The following is a 22,832-nucleotide window of genomic DNA, read 5'->3' as shown; positions in this document are numbered from 1 at the left end:
ACGAATACTGCAAAAACAATATTCAATTCCGATCATATTCTGAACCGAATCCGAACAAATTTGCTCATCTCTAGTGGGGAGGGAGTCTTCGTTTGGCTCCCAGCTCCCATAGTAACTCCTCACCCGATTGAATACCATTGCCACCCGCAGAATACAAAGACCCCCAATCACTATAACCTCTTGAAGGCCTCCATCGAAGGTGTTAAAGCTGCAGAACTGAAGCGATTTTGCTTTCCCTCTTTTAGAAGGGCTGATGTGTTGTACTTTTGAATCACATTTTACCACATACAGCCATGGCTGAAAGTGTCGGCACCGATTCAGAAAGTGAAGCATTTCTCTCAAAATTGATCACAATTCCCCACGTTTTGCGATACACTGGTTTATTTCCTTTCTGTTTATTGTAAGAACACGAAAAACTGAGAAAAAAATGGCAAATTGTACATAATTTCACATAAACCCCCCCAAAAATGGGCAGGACAATTGTTGGCGCCCTCCTTACTATTTGGTTGCATCCTTTGTAATAAATAATTGCAATCTATCGCGTCCTATAACCATCCACAAGCTTCTTCCTCCTCTCAGCCGGGATCTTGGACTCTTACAATCTGCTCCTGATCTCTCATATGTGAAGACGTCTTCTCGCAACACCAATTTTAAGATCTCTCCACAGATGCGGGGAAAGATGGGGGCACTACCTGGCACATATGTACATCAATGGTAGTGAAGGGGTTAATGTCACAGAACTCTAAGGCTTTGTTCACACTTGAAGCTTTTTCAGCAATTTTTAATGCAAATTTTCAGCTGTGTTCTACAGTACCAACAAAGTCTATGAGAGTTCAGAAATCTTATGCACGCGCCGTGAGCTTTTGTCCTCAGTATTTTGTGCCATGCTTGGTTTATATAGGACGTCACTTCTTTCAGCGGTTTTCTTCTATTGAAAGGAATGGGTGGTGAAAACAAACCGCAGAAAAACATTGCAAAAACTGCATGTATACATTTTTGCTGCATTTTTTATGCCTAAACCAGATGAAGTAGAATCAATTCTTTTTTATTTTTTTTAACTAAACTTTTTTGGAATGCACAAGAGACAAATGTAGCGTGCCAAAAGTGCATCAAAAACCAAGCCAAGCCTGCTTTTGTGAGGCAAGTTTTTAATGCCAAGAGAGCAGGTTTAGGGAGTCTACCTTCACATTGGTTACTCACCATGGTCCAGGGAGTCTACCTGCACATTGGTTACTCACCATGGTCCAGGGAGTCTACCTGCACATTGGTTACTCACCATGGTCCAGGAAGTCTACCTGCACATTGGTTACTCACCATGGTCCAGGAAGTCTACCTGCACATTGGTTACTCACCATGGTCCAGGGAGTCTACCTGCACATTGGTTACTCACCATGGTCCAGGGAGTCTACCTGCACATGGGTTACTCACCATGGTCCAGGAAGTCTACCTGCACATGGGTTACTCACCATGGTCCAGGAAGTCTACCTGCACATTGGTTACTCACCATGGTCCAGGGAGTCTACCTGCACATTGGTTACTCACCATGGTCCAGGGAGTCTACCTGCACATTGGTTACTCACCATGGTCCAGGGAGTCTACCTGCACATGGGTTACTCACCATGGTCCAGGGAGTCTACCTGCACATGGGTTACTCACCGTGGTCCAGGGAGTCTACCTGCACATGGGTTACTCACCGTGGTCCAGGGAGTCTACCTGCACATGGGTTACTCACCGTGGTCCAGGGAGTCTACCTGCACATGGGTTACTCACCGTGGTCCAGGGAGTCTACCTGCACATGGGTTACTCACCATGGTCCAGGGAGTCTACCTGCACATGGGTTACTCACCGTGGTCCAGGGAGTCTACCTGCACATTGGTTACTCACCACGTGTACTTCCCTCATATATGTCATGTCCCAGTACTGTGGGGTCTGAGTCGTACTCCGGTACTCCTGAAGAGCTCAGGTAGCTGTAGGTGAGCAGCAAGATAAGTCTGGTCACTGGAGACATGGAAGACAGCTGGAGACATTAAGGAGATGTTTGTTAGGCGTCTGGTATATATACTGTACCAATCAGACAATGTTTTCACATTGTTCTGTGTCATAGACGTGCGTAATTGTAACATCTATAAGCCATTTCATAGTTGACAGTAAATATTAAAGCTAAGTTATGAACTCCTGATGACCCTGATGCAAGGGGACCTCCCTGATGTGAACAGGTAATTAAAGAAGATTATCTGAAGGATCGCAGACCGGGCAGGGCAGACAGAGGAATTTTGGGATATGCAGCAGATTTATGGCTGGTGGAGAAAACTGATCACCTCTAGTCTCAGCTTGAACTGAAAGGCAAGCAGATTACTTTAAAATCCATTGTCCTCCATTGCAAATTATGAAATTGGGTCATCTTGGATGGCACAGATATTACAGACATATGTCCGAAGTCGTGACGAAATGGCAAATGTAGCACATTGTTATCACTGGACGGTTGTGGTGGGTCGCCCTCCCAGGGCTGTGGGGTACTCGGTACCAGGCCGGTGTCAGTGGGATGTGTCACAGCAGCGGTGACCCGGACCGTGGCCCTGGGCGCCCAAGTAATGGGGGAAATGTAGTTAATGGAATAGTTCCTGACGCCACCTGTGGTGCTCGGCAAGGGAGGTGTTAAGTCGACGCTGCAGACAGATCCTCTGGGACAGATGGTATGGTGCAGCAGTGATGGTATAGCCCTCCACAGGCAGGGCTGATGTCTCAGGGCAGTGTAGTTGGAATGGTTGAGGAAAGGCGCAGGCAGTGTAAAAGATGGTACCCAGATGTAGTGGTGCTGAGTGGGTTGGCGCAAGAATGAATGGAGGACACCGAGGCTTGCAGTTCCAAAGCTTTACTCACAGTCTGCGGTACACAAGGGTGCCTGCCTCCGGGCCAGGGACTCAGCCAACCTCCAGGCCAGATGGAAAGCTCCTCTCCAACACTCCGCCAACATGTACCTTTACTGAACGTCTCCTCTATTGCGCCTTGAAGTGTGAAGATCTCCAGTACCGTGGTACTCTGGATTTCCTCCTGTCAGATGTTCCCAAGAACTCTACTCGTATGGCAGACAGCTGTATCCTGCTTCGGGGACTCCCTTCTCCTGAGTCCCGGCTCTCTATCCGTGTTGCTGTTGTGCCCCAAGTCTTAGATGGGAGTAGTGCATTTACAGCCAACTACTCCACCGGTGTCTGCGGCAGAACCATAAGTGTCCATACAACCTTGGGGACCGGGCCCCGGCCTTGCGCTGAGAACCTATAGGCAAGGTTCCTCTTCCAACCCACGTCTCCTCTCTGTTCTCCTACTCCTTCGTTCCGTACTGATCTTTCTCTCTCCTATGGAAGCTTAGGTTGCAGTTCTACGTCTTTCTCCTTCTTTCCCGTTCCCGTGCCAGCTGGCTCAGATCACTGAGGCAGCTGCAGCACTCCTTCCTCCGTCCCTTCTTCCAGGGATCCCCACTCCTCCCGAGTGGCTTCCTTCCTCACTGACCTTCTGTCAGACTGAACCCCTAATCCTACACTTTCCCACTCCTTTATATCTAAACTCCACCCACCTCCCAGCACATCCAGTGTTCCAAGCAGGGAACCACCAGAGGTGCTCTGCTACTCTCTAAGCACTGAGTCGCAATGTGGTTGTGCAGAACTACCCTGTTGTGTGGGGTGCGAGTGTTGGAGCGTGGAAAGGAGTTCCCACCTTACCTGGATGGTGGGGCACTACACCTTAGGAGAAGGTGCAGTACCTCTGTGGCGACTGAGCCTCAGGGGTGCCACAGCGGCAACACCTCCAAATTAATATCGGGACGAAGGATGATGCTATCCATGCCACGTTTCCTATCTATACAAAGGTATAATCATGATAAGGAACATGAAAGTAACATCTCCGATCTTGTGGACTTAATTTTTTTTTTTTTTATATTTTTGACATATAAAACGGATGTGATACAGATAATAAAATCAAACATACAGATATGTGACCTACAGCCCACCGTAGACATAATGTGTAGACCACCATACAGATTATCTACAAACCACTGCAAAGGTTACACACAGACCGCCACACTGGTGACCTATAGACCATCACACAGGTGACCTACAGACCACCATACAGATGATCTACAGACCACCACACAGGGGACCTACAGACCACCATACAGATAATGTGTAGACCACCACACAGATGACCTACAGACCACCATATAATGAGTAGACCACCATACAGATGATCTACAGACCACCACACAGGTGACCTACAGATCACCACACAGGTGACCTACAGACCACCATACAGGTGACCTACAGACCACCATACAGATGTGTAGACCACCACACAGGTGACCTACAGACCACCATACAGATAATGTGTAGACCACCACACAGATGATCTACAGACCACCATACAGATAATGTGTAGACCACCACACAGATGATCTACAGACCACCATACAGATAATGTGTAGACCACCACACAGATGATCTACAGACCACCATACAGATGACCTACAGAAAACCACACAGATAATGTGTAGACCACCACACAGATGACCTACAGACCACCATACAGATTTTGTACGTTTGTATGCACCCAGCTTTAACATTACGTCTAGGATCTTGTTCACACCACAGAAGTTGACGGCTCCTAAATCTCCAATCTGCTCATGCTTTGATGGATTTTCATGGGGTTAAATCCGCTGCCTGTCCGGGACATAATCTGCAGGTAATCCAGGTGGAGATTGTTGTAGACCTGCAAATATATTTGTGACCAAATCTGCAGCAAGTTCTTTTCTCGAGTCGGAACAGAGCCGCGGCTCTGCGAGGGCTGAAATCTGCAGGAAACTTGCCACGGGTGCATTCATCCGTAGCGTGTGTTCACACATTGCATATTTGTTGTGGAGTAAAATAAATTACCAGATGAAGGAATGAGAGGTGAACAGGTGAGAACAAAAGCCTGCAGCCAATCTTGTCCATGTGAGCAGACCCTTCCATGTGCTGCGGTTACGAGGGGTCCCAATCAGCTAGGACTAGATTTAGGGATCACACATGTGAGGAATACGGCCGAGTCTCGCATGTTAAATACCCGGCACTGCCGCCGGCACTCGGATCGGAGCGTGCAGCCGCACAGCAATACATGAAGCCGCACGCTCCGCTTCAGAGTATTAACATGCGAGAGACTCGGCTGGGTTTCTCACATGTGTGATTGGTCAGCGTATCGGATTTTACCATCATGAGAAATCTCAGAGCTTGTCCTCACCATCATAATGTTAGAAACCAGCAGCGCTCGGAGTGCGGGCAGACGGCCGCCGTGATGGGGGCTCTACCGGACCCCAAGAATTCAATCAGAATAGGACGTTTCTAGTATTTCCTTGCAGACATCAGATTTCTTCAAAAATCCCAGACATGTAAATATCTCTTCTAGCGGGTATGTGTCCCACCCGCGAAGCCACGGAGAGACCAAGGACGACCTCTACAGGGGGCTTGTATGTTCTCCCCGTGGGTTTCCTCCCACACTCCAAACACTGATAGGGACAGAGGTGATGATGTCTGGAAAGCGCTGCGGAAATAATCGCGCTATATGGCTACGTTCACACGTTGCGTTTTTGTTCTTTTTTTTATGCTGCGTTTTACAGAACCAGCAAAGTCTACGAGACTTCAGAAATCTCACAGACATGCATTGGGGTTCATTCCTGACTGATCTGGAAAAGTGCGGCATTTTTGCAATCTGCAGCGTCGCGCCTTTCGGGGTTTATCACCCATAGAAAGTAATGGATAAGTGGAAAAAACGCAGGTATCAGATTTTGCTGCGTTTTTTGTGCAAAAACCTTAAAGGAAGTTGCTTCTTGATTTTTTGGGGGGGCAGTAAACTTTGTCAGAATTCACAAGAGACAATAAAAATGGCACAAAACTTGTTTTTTGTAAGCAGCTTCTTTAGCGCCAAGAGAGCAGATTTTGCCTGCAGCAAAAACGCAACGTGTGAACATGGGCGAAGATAAATGGACGGTGAAAAATGCATGTGTGAGTGAGGCCTGACTCCTCCACACCCATCCATATACTCTCACAAAGGCCAGAGTCACACTAGCGAGGAATACGGACGAGTGCTTTCCGATAAAACATCGCCTACCACTCAGACCAATGATAATCTATGGGGCAGCTCCCATCATCCGTTTTTTTTCTCGGCCGTATTATACGTGGGAGTGAAATTCCAGCATGCTGCGATATGCACCGTATTACGCCCGAGACTCGCCAATACAAGTCTATGGGTGCGAGAAAAAAAAAAAAAAAAAAAAAAAAAAATCGCACACCACACGGATCATGCATGTGACTTTCTCGGCCAAGAAAATCGCACCGATTTTTCATACAGCAAGCGTGACTCCAGCCATCTTCTCATACTATGTGCTCAGGTATATCCGCCCGCCCGTACAGCGTACCCATGTCCACACAGGCACATAACACACTTTGCACACAAATACCTTACGTTCTGCAGAATCGCTGTGCAGTGAAGTATCAGCAGCTGCAGACTCGGGACACTGCTCACATCCACCTCACACAATCAGTCCCAAAGCTCCAGGTGTGGGCAGGTGCTAAGTAAGGGGGTGGTTAAGGTGCCAGAGGGATGGCACAAACAGCAAACCATGCAGCTACACCAGCCTCTTATGGAAGTTGTCCACAACTTGAACATCCCCTACTTAAATCTTTGAGTCCCTCTGGAACAGTGATGGGAGCAGCTGATCCATGGCTGATGATCGGCTGCAGCACTCACATGATATAACAGTATTTTCGTTGATGGGCCACACTTGTGCGGGAGGTGAGTATAAGCTGCTGCTGGCTGACACATTCCACAGCAGATCCAGTTGCTCGGGCCCACCAGGGGATCCTCCAATTCTTTGGTGGGCCAGTCCAGGGTTGCTCATGACTTTCCTCTAAGAGATGATGTCGCAGTTCAGGCACGTCCGATTTTGGACTGCCAACTCTTTTGTTCTCAAGTACGCTGACTCCAGAAGAGACTGCCAGTGGAACTCTCAATAAGCGCTCTTGTGTATGAGGGATTCTGGAGACACAGCTTTTGGCCGACTTATTGGTGAACCATCATTTTAGGCCTCCTTTACACATTCTGATATTTCCGGCACTGGAGAAACCTGTATCAGAGATATCCGTGTCCGTGTATTTCATACATGTGGCATATGTGTAGTGCCCGTGTGCTGCATCAGTATCACACGTACCAGCGCCTATGAAAAGTCGGCACAGCCTGCACTGTTCTCAGTTGTCGGGTGCTGAAGACAGTTCACACCATTGTCTCCCGCTTTCCCTGTGATCAGCGCGAGCAGGGGGCAATGTTGAGAGTTGTATTCAGCCCCCACTGTCTACATCGTGTGTGAAATGAAAAATAAAATAACAATTATAATCACCTTAACACCTAATCTCCTGAAGCCATTGTCCCCTGTAAAAAAGCAAAAATGAAAAACAACAATAACCCTCACCTGTCCAAAGCTGAAAGAATCCATAGCATCCCATGTCTTAACCCATCTGTGCGGCATTTGCTCATCAGCTCATGCTGAAGAGCAGGGGAGAATGACTTGCTGCAGCAAGAGCGGGCCCATGAACTGCGCTGACCTCAGTGACATCATCGCAGTTCATCATGAGATTTCTGACTTCAGTAATAACCACATGTGAAGAACCAGGCCCTAAAACTTCATAATTTCTATGGCATCTACAGGGGTCCAGCTGGCAAATCATGAAGTCAGATTTTGTAATAAAAATCATGAGCTCGCACACAGCCCCCTAGATACAGTATGAGTCTCCATATAGCCTCCTATATACAGTACGAGCCCCCACATAGCTCTCTTTATACCGTATGAGCCCCACAAAGCTCCATATATACAGTATGATCCCCCATATAGCCTAATATATGCAGTATGAGCCCCCACATAGCCTCCTATATACAGTATGAGCCCCCACATAGCTCTCTTTATACTGTATGAGCCCCACAAAGCTCCATATATACAGTATGATCCCCCATATAGCCTAATATATGCAGTATGAGCCCCCACATTGCCTCCTATATACAGTATGAGCCCCCACATAGCTCTCTTTATACTGTATGAGCCCCACAAAGTTCCATATATACAGTATGAGCCCCCATATAGCCTAATATGTGCAGTATGAACCCCACATAGCCTCCTATATACAGTATGAGCCCCCACATAGCCTCCTATATACAGTATGAGCCCCCACATAGCCTCCTATATAGAGTATGAGCCACCTCATAGTCTCCTATGTACAGTATGGACCTCACCTCCTGAAAATTATGAGCCACAGATTCCTGATTTGTGGCACAATCAGGAATCCAATTTGACACCACCGGCCTGACAGAAATGGACTTTTTCAAAGTCTTTTTCTCTGAGAATTTTATAAATCTCATAGTGTTGCAGACAAATTTGTACACCCAGCAATTTTTATCCCAAAATCTCACTTCATCATTTGCAAGTGCTGGGGCCCTGAGCAGCCCATCGGGGACACCAGCACGCTATGGGGTCCCGGTGCCTATGCCTGTGTCGGCGCTCACAAGTGGACCCCCCGGTTATTTCGGGCCCCGTCACTTGTGATGCTTACTTCTCCCCGCTCTACCCCTCCGGCGTCCGTGCACCCTCTGCCTGAACAGTCAGAGCGCAGAGCGCTGGAAAATGCTGAGGAGTCTGGAGCAGAGCAGTGGCCAGCGATGGGAGGTGAGTATTTCAATTTTTTTTATATTTGGACCAACATACACTGGAGCATTATACTGTATATGGGGCCCACCATATACTGGAACATCATATATGGGGCCCATCATATACTGGGGCATCATATATGGGGTCCATTATATTTGGACCATTATATGGGGCTCATTATTATTTATTGATCAATATATGGGGCTCATTATTCTGTATGGAGCAATATATGGGGCTCAAATATCAGAGTTGCCTCCCTAGCATGCTAACTGGGCAGAGGCACAGGAAGGGCGACAGTAGAGCCCATTGTAGCGACAACATGCTGATGGTCAAGTACTAGGACAAGAGATGTCCTTTTCTTGACCACCATAAATAGTGAATGCAGCACCACCAGCGCTGTACGAGATTTCTCTACACAGGTCCACAAACCACACTCTGTGCTAAGGTACAACAAGAACATGGGGGAGTTGATTTCTCTGATCAAGTCCTCCAGCTATACAGTGCCATGAGAAAAGCCAGGGTTTGGTAAAAGAAGCTTGCTGTGCACATCAGGAACTAGTGATCAAGGCCCTAATATTTGGCAGTGAGGAAGGATCGGGCCCCTGTATTTATGGAACTGAAGGTGCACGTGTTGTAACAGGGCAACATTTCCCTAGTGAGGTCCCTCACACTGGAAAGAGGAAGGTGGCAAAAAAGGTGCAAAGTGTGTTACAGAGAGTGGATAAGAAAGGACATTATCAGTGTGACACCTGTCTTGACAAACTTGGTCTGCATATGAAAGACTATTTCAGTGTCTACCACTCATACATGTAATAATACAGTAAATTTATTTATGACCATCACAACCCATATGCCAACCTGATGCAATCTACACTTTTCACATTTGCCATATTAAAAAATTCACATACCATGAAACCACCAAATCAATTCCAAATCAGGGTCACAAGTGTGTGTGGGGGTTACACTGTTTAGGCACATCAGGGGCTCTCTAAATGAGACATAGTGATATGGCCGGCACCCCTGAATGGTGTCCCCTTTGTCCCAGGGACGCCAGCTTACTCACCACCCCGATCCTGCAGTGTGGTTCCCCATCATGCTGCTGTCTCTTCCTTGTGTGAGCGCTGCTGTTTATGATGGCACGCCTAGTGCAGGCAATTCCCTGCTCTTGAAAGGGCAGCACATAGTAAATGCCCTCAGCCTGTCAGCCCAGTCTGTCTCCAGCATCAGGAGCTCCAGTGAACACCTAGTAGCTGCTTAGTTATGCCTCTTCCTAGGCAGGCCTGGTCCTGTGTCCACAAATCCACTTGAGACACCATTATGTGTAACAGTATTCCATCAAAGTCTGCGTTCCAAATGTCACTCCTTCCTTTCCGAGCCCTGCTGTGTGCCCACACAGTAGTTTTCCCCCACAATTCGGGTATCAGCGTGCTAAGGAGAAATTGAAATTAGAGAAAATTCATAAGGCAAACAAACATGTCGCCCTACCACTTGCGCCAGTGACCCCATCCCATCTTATCTCCTCCAGTCCCTTTCCACTGCTGTCACCACTCACCTAACAAAAATATTCAACCTCTCTCTCTCTTCCGGTATTTTTCCTTCCTCATTTAAGCATGCCATCATACAGCCATTACTTAAAAAACCATCCATTGACCAAAACTGTGCTGCGAACTGTAGACCTGTCTCTAATCTTCCCTTCATCTCTAAACTCCTGGAACGCCTGGTCCACTCCCGTCTTATCCGCTATCTCTCAGATAACTCTCTCCTTGACCCTCTACAATCAGGTTTCCGCTCTTTACACTCTACTGAAACTGCCCTCACTAAAGTCTTGTTATCTGCACCTCCAAAACATTTCTATAATTCGACCCTTTCTTACTTTTGACTCCGCAAAAACTCTTACTGTTTCTCTTATTCATTCTTGTCTGGACTATTGTAACGCTCTACTAATCGGTCTCCCTCTTACCAAACTCTCCCCTCTCCAATCCGTCCTGATTACAGCAGCTAGGATCATATTCCTCACCAATCGTTACACCGATGCCTCTACCTTGTGCCAGTCATTACACTGGCTACCCATCCAATCCAGAATCCAGTATAAACTTATTACCCTCACCCACAAAGCCCTCCATGGCTCAGCACCACCCTACATCTCCTCCCTCGTCTCAGCCTACCACCCTACCCGTGCCCTCCGTTCTGCTAATGACATGAGGTTAGCATCCTCATTATTCAGAACCTCCCACTCCCGTCTCCAGAACTTTTCACGAGCCGCGCCAATTCTTTGGAATGCACTACCCAGGCTAGTACGATTAATCCCCAAACACCATAGTTTTAAGTGTGCCTTAAAAACTCATTTGTTCAGACTGGCCTATCATAGAATCATAGAATCATAGAATCGTAGAGTTGGAAGGGACCTCCTGGGCCATCTGGTCCAACCCCCTGCTCAAAGCAGGATTCGCTAAATCATCACAGTCAGATGTCTGTCCAGCCTCTATTTGAAGACTTCCATTGAAGGAGAACTCACCACTCGCCTCAATGCATTAACGTAAATATCCCTGTGTGGCTCATTTCTAAATTTTTTACCATAACCAGGTTCCTCGCATCATGTTCTCACATGCTTTTTGCATTTAATAGCCCTCTGTGTCTGTACTGCTACATATTTAGACTGTTAACTGGTTCATGAAAACCTCAAAAAGAGGAAAAAATCTTCCAAAAAAATCAAGATAAAACCAGACAGGCCTAAATACATCTGCACTCACCAGGGTGCAGCGGACCCAAGTAAAATGGCAGCTGCACAGGTGCAATAATACCAAATGAAACAGCCAGCCTACAATCAGGCATTGGCCATGTGGTCCACCAGTGCAGAAGAAATAATCCGCATGTGGCAGTGTTCACACAGGGAATTCAGGGCTTCTGGTTCACAGCCTCTTAGTAACACCATATAGGGGGGCTGCCCAGTGCCAACTAGAATGCATCCTGTGTGAACAGAGGCCACAGTGAGCAGAACCATTTGGGCCCAACTGCACCCTGAAAAAATATAAAAAGTGCACAAAAAACATCAAAAACATATCAATATCTGTAAGGTATTGGTTGATATTATGGCCATGATACGGAAGCTGGCAAACTGCGTCAAAGTTCCTTACGCTTGCATCTTATGTGTGCATATTTTAAGCAATGTTATTCTGAACTGTGCTACTTTCTGTTTTACGTGATTTATCTTTTATTAATACTTAACGGAGTAGTCCTATTTGGACAATCTCGTTTTGTTAAAAGCGTCCCTGGATTATAAGCTGACCATGGGGTATCCAGGTTCAAGATTTTGTGAGACCAGCTGTCAAATTATCTAGTAATCAGTAAAGATGACCGAATTGATACGCAGCATCCCTGTAAATCGTCTCCTACCTGCTGAAATCCCCAGTGCCTCTTCCGGTTTGAATACAAAGTCACAATGTCATCGTTATGATGTGACCCATACGATGGGCCTAATAGTGGGAAGGGGCGCTGGGTATGTGGGCAGATAGGGGGCGGTTCGCAGGGATCCTGTCCTGCTGGACCCAAGGTCCTGCTGGACCCAAGGTCCTGCAAATGTCTTTTCTCATCTCTAGTAGTATGTGTTCAGTTTCCTCGCAGCACTGCCACAGGTAACAGCAACGCTTCTATTAAAATTAGTCAGCACACCGGTGACAATGCCGCTCGTGATTTTCACCTACCTATAGACTTTAATTCTAATGGAAAATTTTCAGATGAAAAACAGACACTTCTGCTTGATATTTTCAATTTTCAATTGAATTGTGTAATGTGCAAAAAGTGAAATTACAATTATATTATACAAGTATAAATAGCGTGATAAATATAAGATCATACATATGATTATAAAAAGGTTACAAAAATCAATACATCATATAATCAATACTCAGTGTAAAGTGCAAAGAAAAGGAAACAAAAAGTAATAAAGCGCTAATCCAATTCAATCGTAGTGAATCCAATTGACAAATGTATATTTATAGGTGGAATCCATTTCATCCATATGAGTCGATTTGAGACCGCTTTCATCAATAGGTTCCAGAGGAATTTTAGACAGACATCTGCTGCTCGTATAAGTCCACATATCAGGGTATAACACATAGAGAAAACTGTCATTTGAGGACCGGATTCTGATTCCAGCTCTTCCGATATTTGAATGGCCTCCCGTTCAGATACAGCATGATCTAGTCTCATCTTTAGAGTGACGTCGTCTACCATCTCAGGAATACTGTGCGAGGCATAAGGAGACATGCATAGCAAGAATTCAAGTGCAAAAGGTAAGGGAAATGCTGTAAAGACCATGCGTGCCCATGTGGGGCATGTATGGCTGGCACTGCACTGATTAAGGAGAGTGCCACTGACTGTTGTGCCTCTCTTCCCCTCCCCTTACATCATAGTGTCTCGTTCTGCCCACTTACGTTCTGGTGGGGTTGGGGTTAAAAATTATGGGACCAATGGGAGGAGGAAGGGGGTAGCACAGCCCTTTCCTGTGGAATATATAGCAGTGCATCCGAGGCCACCCTCCCTCTTTCCTCCTGGAAGCACATCCTGGAAGTGCTTGTTTGGAAGCACTGTCCGGTACCATGGCAGATCCCCTCATTGAGGCTCTGCGCTTGCGAGTGCAGCAGGAGGGGGAGTCGTGGCTCCACAGCGCGTTGGCAGGTATAGGGGCTCACCTGGGAGCTTCTCAGGCTCCTGCTGCTGTAGGGGTCCCGGGTCCGGTCACCGATTCCCCGACTGAGGGATTGACCGCCGCCGCGGTGGTTCATGCTGAGCAGCCGGAGGTGGTGGGGCTGCAGGGAGGTAGGCGGTCCGCACGGCGTTCCCGCCCTCCGTTGTGGCTCACAGACGCCTTGCCGGCCGCTGGGTCTCGGCGGCGCACGGCAAGGCGGAAGTCCCCGCCCCCCGACTTCCGGCCCTGCGTCACGGGACAGGCAGCGGCGGCTACACGTGTCAGCGGTGCGCGCCGGGTTCGTGGGGAGCCGCTGCACTGCCTGTCGCCGGCCGGGAACCGGGTTCCGGTGCCCACGATAGCGGCGGTAGTGGGAAGTGGGTTAGGGGCGCGGCGGGGGATAAGAAATTTTACTGGAGCACGGGGGCGTAGGATGGGAGGGAGGCATAGCGCTACATCCTTCGCTTCTGCGGAGGAACCGGGATGTGTTCAGCCCCCGGTGCAAAGAGGGGGAGAAGGGAATTCGCCCAGGGGAGGTCAGGCTTCGGCCCCAATGGGTGTCCTGCCACTTTTGCCCCACACGGGGATGGTTCTGGTGGGCGTTACTGGGCCCGCCCCTGCCACACAGGTGGGAAGCTTACAAGGGGAATTGGGTCAGAGCACGGCTTCGGCTCCTGCCATTGCCGGGGGTAGCAGGGAGGCTTTCTCGGTGGGGACGGCTGCCACGTACCCCCCGGAGGGGAGGCGGGACAGGCGTAGGCGCCGGAGATCCTCCTCCTCTTCCTCCTACTCCTCTTCCCCACGGTCGCGTCACCAGGGGCGGCATGCTTCAAGGAGGCGCAGAAAATCACGGCGTTCAGGCCACAGCGTGTCCTCTAGGGGCCGCCGCCATACCCGGTCCTCGAGGCGTGGCTCTCCGTCTTCAGCGTCTGGGGCGTCGAGCACGTCTGTGAGTCCCGAACATGCTCTCAATCCTCCTCCTGGGTGCCGGGAGTCAAGGGTTCCGTCAAGGACTTCCAGCCTGGCTGCGTTGAACGCACTTCCTGAGGCTACAAGTCATCACAGCAGCATCCAGGCAGGTTATTTGGGAACCGGAGTTCCTCCATCTATGGGAGTCCATCCTCCAATGGCAAATCCGGGTGAGTGTTCCCTGCTAGGTTCTTCAAGTGTGGATAATGCAACGGTGATTTCTGTTTTGAGAGTGTTGGTTGGGCAATTGCCCCCCCGCAGCTAATGCGGGTAAGGAGGGTAACAAGGTTGATTCCTCGCTTGCCGGGGTGTACAAGGACGCCATGTTCTGCTGGGTTCGCACTTGGACGAGGATACTAAAAAGAAAATTTGGAGTAATGAATATGTGGATATTTGGTCGCTGATTGCGGTGGACCAACATACCGTGGACAAGGAAAGGAGACCTGTGGAAAGGTTTGCGGATAGAGTGCGCCCGAAAGTGGCGAGGACTATGAATAATTGGCTGCAAGCATTTGCCGTATTGGGTTGTGTTATGGGTCAGAAGCACCCGGGTAGATGTTCAGAGTTGTTCATTTATCAGGATTTGATCTACAACTCGTACAAGGCTCACGGTGGGTCTGCGTGGTGGAGGTATGACGAGGAATTTAGAAGGCGGTTAGCTAATCATCCGGAGATTGGTTGGGGGGTTAAGGCGACTGAGGTATGGCTGCGTCTTATGATGACGCAGAAACAACCCCCCTTTCCAACAGTGGCCGCTGGACAGGGTTCGTCGGGTTCCAGTTCAGTGGTCGTACGGAGACCCGGTACCTGTTGGCTGTTTAATGAGGGACACTATCGATTCTACGGTCTCTGCAAATTCCGGCATGAATGTTCCTCATGCGGAGGTTCCCACCCGGCGGCTAGATGCTCCCGCCCTGCGGGAAAGTTGCCAGTCAAGCCGCAGCAAACTGAGAGGAAGGACACCGGTGAACGTAGTCGCGATGGGGCCGTGGTTAGACCGGTATCCTAATAAAGAGGCAGCTGGTCAGTTGCGTTTTGGGTTTTCGGAGGGTTTTTTCATCCCGTTTCGATTGCATAGGTCCCCTGGTTTTTCTGAAAATTTGACATCGGCTCGGGAACATCCTGATGTTTTGTTATCAAAGGTGCAGAAGGAGGTGGATCTGGGTAGGATGGCGGGTCCGTTTTTGACGCCGCCTTTTCAGGATTTTAGAGTATCTCCTCTGGGAGTGGTCCCAAAGAAGGAACCGGGCTCTTTTCGGTTAATTCACCATTTGTCGCACCCGAAGGCTTTTTCGGTGAATGATGGAATCTCCCCTGATGATGCATCAGTATCGTATGCGTCTTTCGACAGGGCTGTGGCCTTGATTAGGAGCGTGGGGGAAGGAGCATGGTTGGCGAAATCGGATATCGATTTGGCTTTTCGCCTGTTGCCGGTGCATCCGGATTGTTTTCATTTGTTGGGTTGTCAGGTTGCAGGAGAGTTTTATTTTGACATGTGTCTTCCCATGGGGGGTTCTATTTCATGCTACTACTTTGAGCTTTTTAGTTCCTTTCTGGAATGGGTGGTTAGATGTGAAGCAGGAGCCAGGTCAGTTACTCACTATTTGGATGATTTCCTTTTTGTAGGCCCGAATGACTCGGATGTGTGTCACAGGTTGCTCGCTGCATTCACGGCTATGGCAAAGGAATTTGGCGTTCCTCTGTCTCCAGAGAAGACGATTGGCCCGGTTCGCATTTTGTCGTTTCTTGGAATTGAAATTGATACGGTAGCGATGGTTTTCCGCTTGCCTGTGGACAAGATTCAAAAATTGGTTTCCTTGATTTCGGGTTTTCTGTCTGTTAAGAAGGTCACCCTGTTGCAGATGCAATCATTGCTAGGTTTGTTGGTTTTTGCATGCAGGGTCATGCCGGTGGGCAGGGTTTTCTCGCGACGGCTGTCGCTGGCTACGAAAGGTGCCTCTAGCCCGCACCACAGGGTGCGGGTCACGAGGGCCATGAAGGCAGATTTGGAAGTGTGGCTTTCTTTTTTGCAGTCGTTTAATGGTCATACTAGTTTCATGTAACTGCGCCGGACGGCTCAGGAATTGGATTTGTTTACAGAAGGCAATGTAGTGGCGGGTTTCGTGGCCGGATTTGGCAAACGGCGCTGTCGGGAGGGCTGGCTGGAGTCATGGTCTAAGACGGGCCTTTGTCAGGACAAGACTCTATGTGAGATTTTTCCAATCGTGGTTTTGTTTGAGTTGTGGGGTGAGTTACTGTGCAATCAGGAAATTCAGTTGCGGTCTGGCAACCCGGGTGTGGTTCGCTGTATCAATCACATGTCGTCCAGGTTGTTGCCGGTTTTGGGCCTACTGCGTAGACTTGCCCTACTATGTTTGAGGTTCAATATTTGGCTTCGGGTTCAGTTGGTGCATGGGCAGGAAGGTTTGTTCTCTAACCTTTCTGATTTCTCTGTTTTTCAGGTCTCCACGGTGCATGGCCCCAATGTCAGTCCGGAGGATTTCAATTGCCCGTCGGTCCTGTGGGATGCGGTCGGGAACAATTGATGTCCCTTGTCCGCTCCTCGGTGTCTCAATCGACCTGGCGTGCGTATGGTAAGGGGTGGTCGGAATGGTGCCAGTTGGTGGGCCATAGGCCGGTTCAGGCGTGCGAGAATTCCAGATTGCAAGTTACGGTTGAGTACTTGTGTCAGTTGACTAACAAAGGTTTATCGGGAGCATCGGCGCAGCAGCGTTTGTCGGGGGTTGCTTTTCACTTTCAGCTCTTAGGATGGCCCGATGTTACGAAATCTTTCATTATGCGTCAAGCTATGAAGGGTTTGCGAAGGGTCCAACCTAGTAATGAGTGTCGGCGCCCGGTGTCGCTGGCTCTGCTTAGCCTGATCATAACTACGGCTCAGGAGTTGTGCAGATCCGCTTTTGAAACAGCTCTTTTATCCGCTGCGTTTGGATTAGCGTTTTTCGGGGCCCTGAGAGTTGGGGAATTGGTTCCGCGTTCAAAGCTCGACGTGGGGTGTGGTTTGCATTTTGAGGACGTGGTTTTTTCGGAAGGGTCGGTTCGCGTACGAATCCGTAAATCTAAGACTGATCCGTTGGGTCGGGGTTCTTGGGTTTTGTTGCATGCTGCCGAAGCCTCAATGTGTCCGGTCGCTTTGCTTCGGGCTTATGCGGCGTTGAGACGAGGGGGTGAATTTTTCTTCACGCATTTCGATTTTTCACAGTTAACCAGGTATCAATTTCAGTCTGTGTTTAACAAATGTTTGAAGGGTTCAGGAGTTCCAGTTGGTGAGTATGGTACCCATTCTTTTCGCATTGGTGCTGCTACGGAAGCAGCTAAGGAGGGTCTTCCGGATTCGGAAGTTCAAAAGATAGGGAGGTGGCGTTTGGCGTGCTTCGCTAGAGATATTCGTCCGGATTTATTGTATTAACATTTTCTTTTTTTGCAGGTTCCATCAGACCGACCGTTTGGTTGCTGGGACATTCTTATATATTCTGGGCTGCGCAACGTGCTTAGTGTCGCCCAGGTGGACGGCACCTAGGATTCCGGGGCGGGAGTTCATGTGGAGAGGCGTTAGGGGCCTGAAATGGCCGCAGGTCTTGCCTGAGGTCATTTCGGTGGCAAGAGGAGCTCGGGGTCCTGTTATTTTGGTTCTGCACGCGGGGGGAAATGACCTGTGTTCCTACAAAGTGGCGGAGTTGTTGACGATGATGCGGGCTGATATGGAACGGTTCCATAGTTTCTTCCAAGAACTAGTTTTGGTGTGGTCCGAGATTGTCGCGAGGGCGGTGTGGCAAGGGGCTCGTGATGGGATGGCGGTTGAACGATCAAGGAGATTGATTAATGCTCGTATTTCTAAATTTGTGCGTGATAGGTTTGGTATGGTAGTACGGCACCGACAGTTGGAAGGGGATAACAGAGCCCTGTTAAGGCCTGATGGGGTTCATTTAATCGATATCGGGCTCGATATATTCCTATCCGGATTGCAGGATGGTATGGAGCAGGCTTTGTTATTGATGGGTGGGGGTCGGAGTCCTGTTTAGAAGCAGTAAAAGAAGGAATGGCACGGAATTATGGCTTGATGGCTGACTTGCCTGCGGATATGGAGCAGGGCATTTGTGGCAAGCGCGTGTTAAGAGAAGTTATGTGCCTTCAAAATGGTTGTTTAACAAAGCATTTAATAAAGCTGTGACCGACCTTCACCCATCACTTGGTTTCTGAGTTGATTTATTATGGGGGGGCAGAGGTAATGTGTGCGGGTTTGTCCCTGGGTCGCAACAGTCTCCGCTGCGTGTCAGGTCGCACAGTAGTCATGAGATGATGGCAGCTGTTTTGCACCCCATTACTTAGAACTCAGATTGAATGTACTGTGGCATAAATCATTTAGTGAGTCATTGCTGCGCTGGGGATCTGTTCGTTATTTTATGGACCAAGGCGTAATATGTTATTTATGCTGCTGTCAGTTTCCCTTTTGTGTCGCCTCCGCTACCTGATCATATTATTGTATTTGTAATACATTTTTTTCATGTATATGTTTCAATAAAGAGTGTATATATTTTTTCACTATATTATCTCTCTGAGTTTGAATTTCGGGCATTAGACTCCTCCGGTTATTCGTTGTAGGATAATATAATGTCTATTGTCTGTTCAAGTCCCCTCTATAATGCAAAGTGCTGCGGAATGTGTCGGCGCTATAGAAATAAAATTATTATTATTATTATTAACAATGTCGAGATAAAGGACTAGGGTATAAAGTCCTTCCACATAACAGATCAATAATGCATACTCAAGTGGTGGAGTACCCCAAGCATAAAACTGATCATGCAAAAAATAAGCTAAAAACCATTTATTAAAGCAAAGCAAAAAACATAAATACCATCAGTATACAAATATGTCAAAACAAGGAGGAAAAATGTTGGAGGGCAAGGGGTGGATCCAGCAAGTAAAGCAACACACAGACTGCTGTGTATCTATATAGTTCAGCTCTTAGGTATTGAAAGGTACAATAACCATAGGTGTAGAGTGGAGCAGAAACAGGTCATGCATAGTATTGCTTCCACAGCCCCGATGCGCGTTTCGCGTGTAGCTTTCTCAAGGAGAGGAGTCAGTATAAGGGTTTATAGGAAGCCCATAGGTGCCAGTGTAATTGGCGCATGCGTGCTGTTGCCATAAATAATGCTGCAGCCCGCAGCCATCACAGTGGCGCATGCTTGTAAGGTCAAAAGACTATGTGATGTCATCAACACGCGTGTGTCACCTATTCAATGACTGGATGGAGCAAAGAGGCAACTGAGCTAAGCGCGCATGTCCACACCGGCAGCCATTTCTAAGTCCGCAGTAGGCGGCCATTGGTGTCATCATCTGCAGTTCACAAGGGGATCACATGGGAGAGCGATAAATCATATTAGAAGAACTGTAATGCTGGGAGGTGAAGGAAAGAGGAGTAGTGGGGGGTGGAGGAATGTGAGCAAAGATGAAAATAGGGGAGAAGAGTCAATTTAGCAGAACATGATTCGGTCATTATAAGGATACCAGCCAATAAAGTGATACATGTAAGCAGAGATGATTTATGGTCAATCACAAGGAGACAATGGAAGGAGGACGTCCATAACGGTGATGTACAGGGAACATGAGATAAATTGAACAACTAATTTTAGGTTTCATTTTCCCCTTTTGCCCCTGTGAAAATAAAAAAATGGGGCTAAGACAACATTTTAGTGGGAAAAAAGTGACTTTTTTTTATTTTCACGGCTCAACATTATAAACTTCTGTAAGGCTAGGTTCAGATTTGTGGATGTCAGAGCTGCGTAGTTCCTCTGTGAAGCTCCTCCCACTGCCGCACCTCCTCCGCTTAGCTCCGCCTACATCTGCATGCAGCCTGTTTACCCTACCTTTACCATTAGTTACGCAGGCCGTGCGGATGTGTGGGGATTTGCCGCCGCGGCGACCACAGCAAAATGTTGCGTTCGGCGCGGGTCGCCGCAGCGTCAAAGCGACAATGTACAATAAATGTTGCAGTTAGTTTTCTCCTCTTGCCCTTGTGAAAATAAAAAAAAATGGTTCATTTTTCTTTCCACGTTGCTTCAGTTCCTGTGACGCCCCTGAAGGGTTAATAATCTTCTTGAATGTGGTTTTGAGCCCCTTGAGGGGTGCAGTTTTTAGAATGGTGTCACTTTTGGTTATTGTCTGTCATGTAGACCCCTCAAAGTGACTTCAGATGTGAGGTGGTCCCTAAAAAAGACGGTTTTGTAAATTTGGCTGTAAAAATATATATTTCAAAAATGGTGCTGACGTGAAGTAGACTCGTGGGAAATGTTACATATTAAGGGTATGTGCACACACTGCAGATTCACCTGCGGGTTTTTTCCCGCGGAACCGCAGGTAAAGTGACCTGTGGTTTTGCTGCGGTTTGGCCTGCAGTTTTGCCCTGCGGTTTGACACCTGGACAATTGAATAGGTGGCAAACCGCAGCAGAATCCGCAGAAAGAACTGACATGCTGCGGAAAAAAAAACGCAGCTTTTCCGCAGGTAAAAAACCGCAGCGTGAGCACTGCGGTTTTGAAAACCCATAGGCTAACATGGTAAAGTACCATGTCTGCGGAACTGCTGCAGTTCTGCAGGGCCAAAACCGCAGCAAAACCGCAGCGTGTGCACATACCCTAATAGTGATGAGCGAATACTGATCAGATGGTGAAATATTCGGCTTCGGGAAAGTCGGCACAAATAATTTCTAATTACCAAATAACGAATCCAACGCAAGCCAATGGGAGAGCCGGATATTTTTCAGCTGGACCCAACAAACCGGTCTGGGGGCTGAGGAAAAAAGCTGAAATGGACGGGAAAGAGCGGAAACTAAATGGGAGCAGCATCATGGAGGAGACGCCGCAGGCCTTTCTGACTCACAGATGGGATCTGGGAATAATGTTCTCAGACTACTGCGCTGTTTTTATGGATTTATTCGAAGACCTACCAAACCAAAACTAATTTTTTTTTTTAAAGGGAAAAATGCTAAGAAACATTTTTTCCTCCATAATTACATGTATATAACACAAAACAAAAATTTTAAAAAAATATACGGTACCTCCCTTTTAACATTTTGGCTTTAGTTTTTCCTTTTACAGTTATGAGGGCTCTCACTTCTACATTTGGGAGGTTCCTCCCTCATTCAAAATTGTTAGCCGGATAGTGGAATACACATTCCCCAACAGTTTACAATGCCAGCTAAAACAGGCCCATATGAATTCTGGGCTTCGCCGGCCACCACCACCGCTACGTCCACCGCCATGCACAGGCCCGGATTGGCAATATAACCAACCGGGCATTTTCCCGCTGGGCCGCTGTCATGCCCATCATCTGGCCGCTTGCCAGCTGCTGCGGCCACTGTTGCTCCTGCCGCCGGCCCTCTGCGCGGCGGTGATAGATTCAAGTTCCTCCCGCACTGCAGGGAGATATGCCGCCACGCCCCCCCCCGCAGCCACTCACAGCGTCGCACTCGCTTGCCTGCTCGCTCTGTTCGCATGACATGTGATGAGGTCACAGGAGGGGAGGAGTCAGGGGGTCACATGATCAGGAGCCTTTGTCCAGACCCCTGATCATGTCACCCCTGACTCCACCCCTCCTGTGACCTCATCACAGGTCCTGTGCGCTCAGCCTTGCCTCTACCGTCTGCAAGACTCTGCTTTACTGTTGTCATGGTGCTGGTTGAGGTAAGTATGTGTGGGGTCAGGATTTACAGTGTGGATGTAGCAGAGCTGTGTGTGTATGAGGTGTACGGAGCGGAGCCGTGTGTGTATGAGGTGTACGGAGCGGAGCCGTGGGTGTACGAGGTGTACGGAGCGGAGCCGCGTGTGTATGAGGTGTACGGAGCGGAGCCGCGTGTGTGCGAGGTGTACGGAGCAGAGCCGCGTGTGTGCGAGGTGTACGGAGCAGAGCCGTGTGTGTGCGAGGTGTACGGAGCGGAGCCATGTGTGTACGAGGTGTACGGAGCAGAGCCGCGTCTGTATGAGGTGTACGGAGCGGAGCCGCGTGTGTACGAGGTGTACGGAGCGGAGCCGGGTGTGTGCGAGGTGTACGGAGCGGAGCCGCGTGTGTGCGAGGTGTACGGAGCAGAGCCGTGTGTGTACGAGGTGTATGGAGCGGAGCCGTGTGTACGAGGTGTACGGAGCGGAGCCGTGTGTACGAGGTGTACGGAGAGGAGCCGTGTGTATCAGGTGTACGGAGAGGAGCCGCGTGTGTACGAGGTGTACGGAGCGGAGCCGTGTGTATCAGGTGTACGGAGAGGAGCCGCGTGTGTACGAGGTGTACGGAGCGGAGCCGTGTGTACGAGGTGTACGGAGAGGAGCTGTGTGTATCAGGTGTACGGAGAGGAGCCGCGTGTGTACGAGGTGTACGGAGTGGAGCCGTGTGTGTACGAGGTGTACGGAGCAGAGCCGTGTGTACGAGGTGTACGGAGAGGAGCTGTGT

The 22,832-nt window shown here is 48.7% G+C and overlaps 1 protein-coding gene across 10 annotated transcripts in view; it reads right to left on the bottom strand.

Moving 5' to 3' along the window:
• Positions 1 to 21,923, bottom strand: part of LOC141065371 (uncharacterized) — a 43,510-nt gene extending 21,587 nt beyond the window's left edge. The window contains exons 1-3 of one of the 10 annotated variants that reach the window (XM_073557820.1): positions 6,482 to 6,735; positions 3,717 to 3,852; positions 1,885 to 2,017 (exon numbers count right to left, since the gene is read on the bottom strand). In XM_073557820.1, coding sequence (XP_073413921.1) covers positions 1,885 to 2,008 — 124 coding nt within the window. In that variant the 5' untranslated portion in view covers positions 2,009 to 2,017; positions 3,717 to 3,852; positions 6,482 to 6,735. Of the gene's footprint in view, positions 1 to 1,884; positions 2,018 to 3,716; positions 3,853 to 4,615; positions 4,862 to 4,922; positions 5,044 to 5,265; positions 5,289 to 6,481; positions 6,736 to 21,851 lie in introns of those variants that run through there. The other 9 variants (XM_073557822.1, XM_073557816.1, XM_073557819.1 and 6 more) reach the window with 9 other exon arrangements.
• Positions 21,924 to 22,832: the final 909 nt, after the last annotated feature.

This window comes from Dendrobates tinctorius, unplaced genomic scaffold, assembly GCF_039654945.1.
Source record: "Dendrobates tinctorius isolate UK_male_01 unplaced genomic scaffold, ASM3965494v1 ptg000251l, whole genome shotgun sequence".
Classification (NCBI taxonomy): Eukaryota; Metazoa; Chordata; class Amphibia; order Anura; family Dendrobatidae; genus Dendrobates; species Dendrobates tinctorius.
Note: the sequence above shows the minus strand (reverse complement) of the source record. Positions and strands in the feature narration are given on the sequence as shown.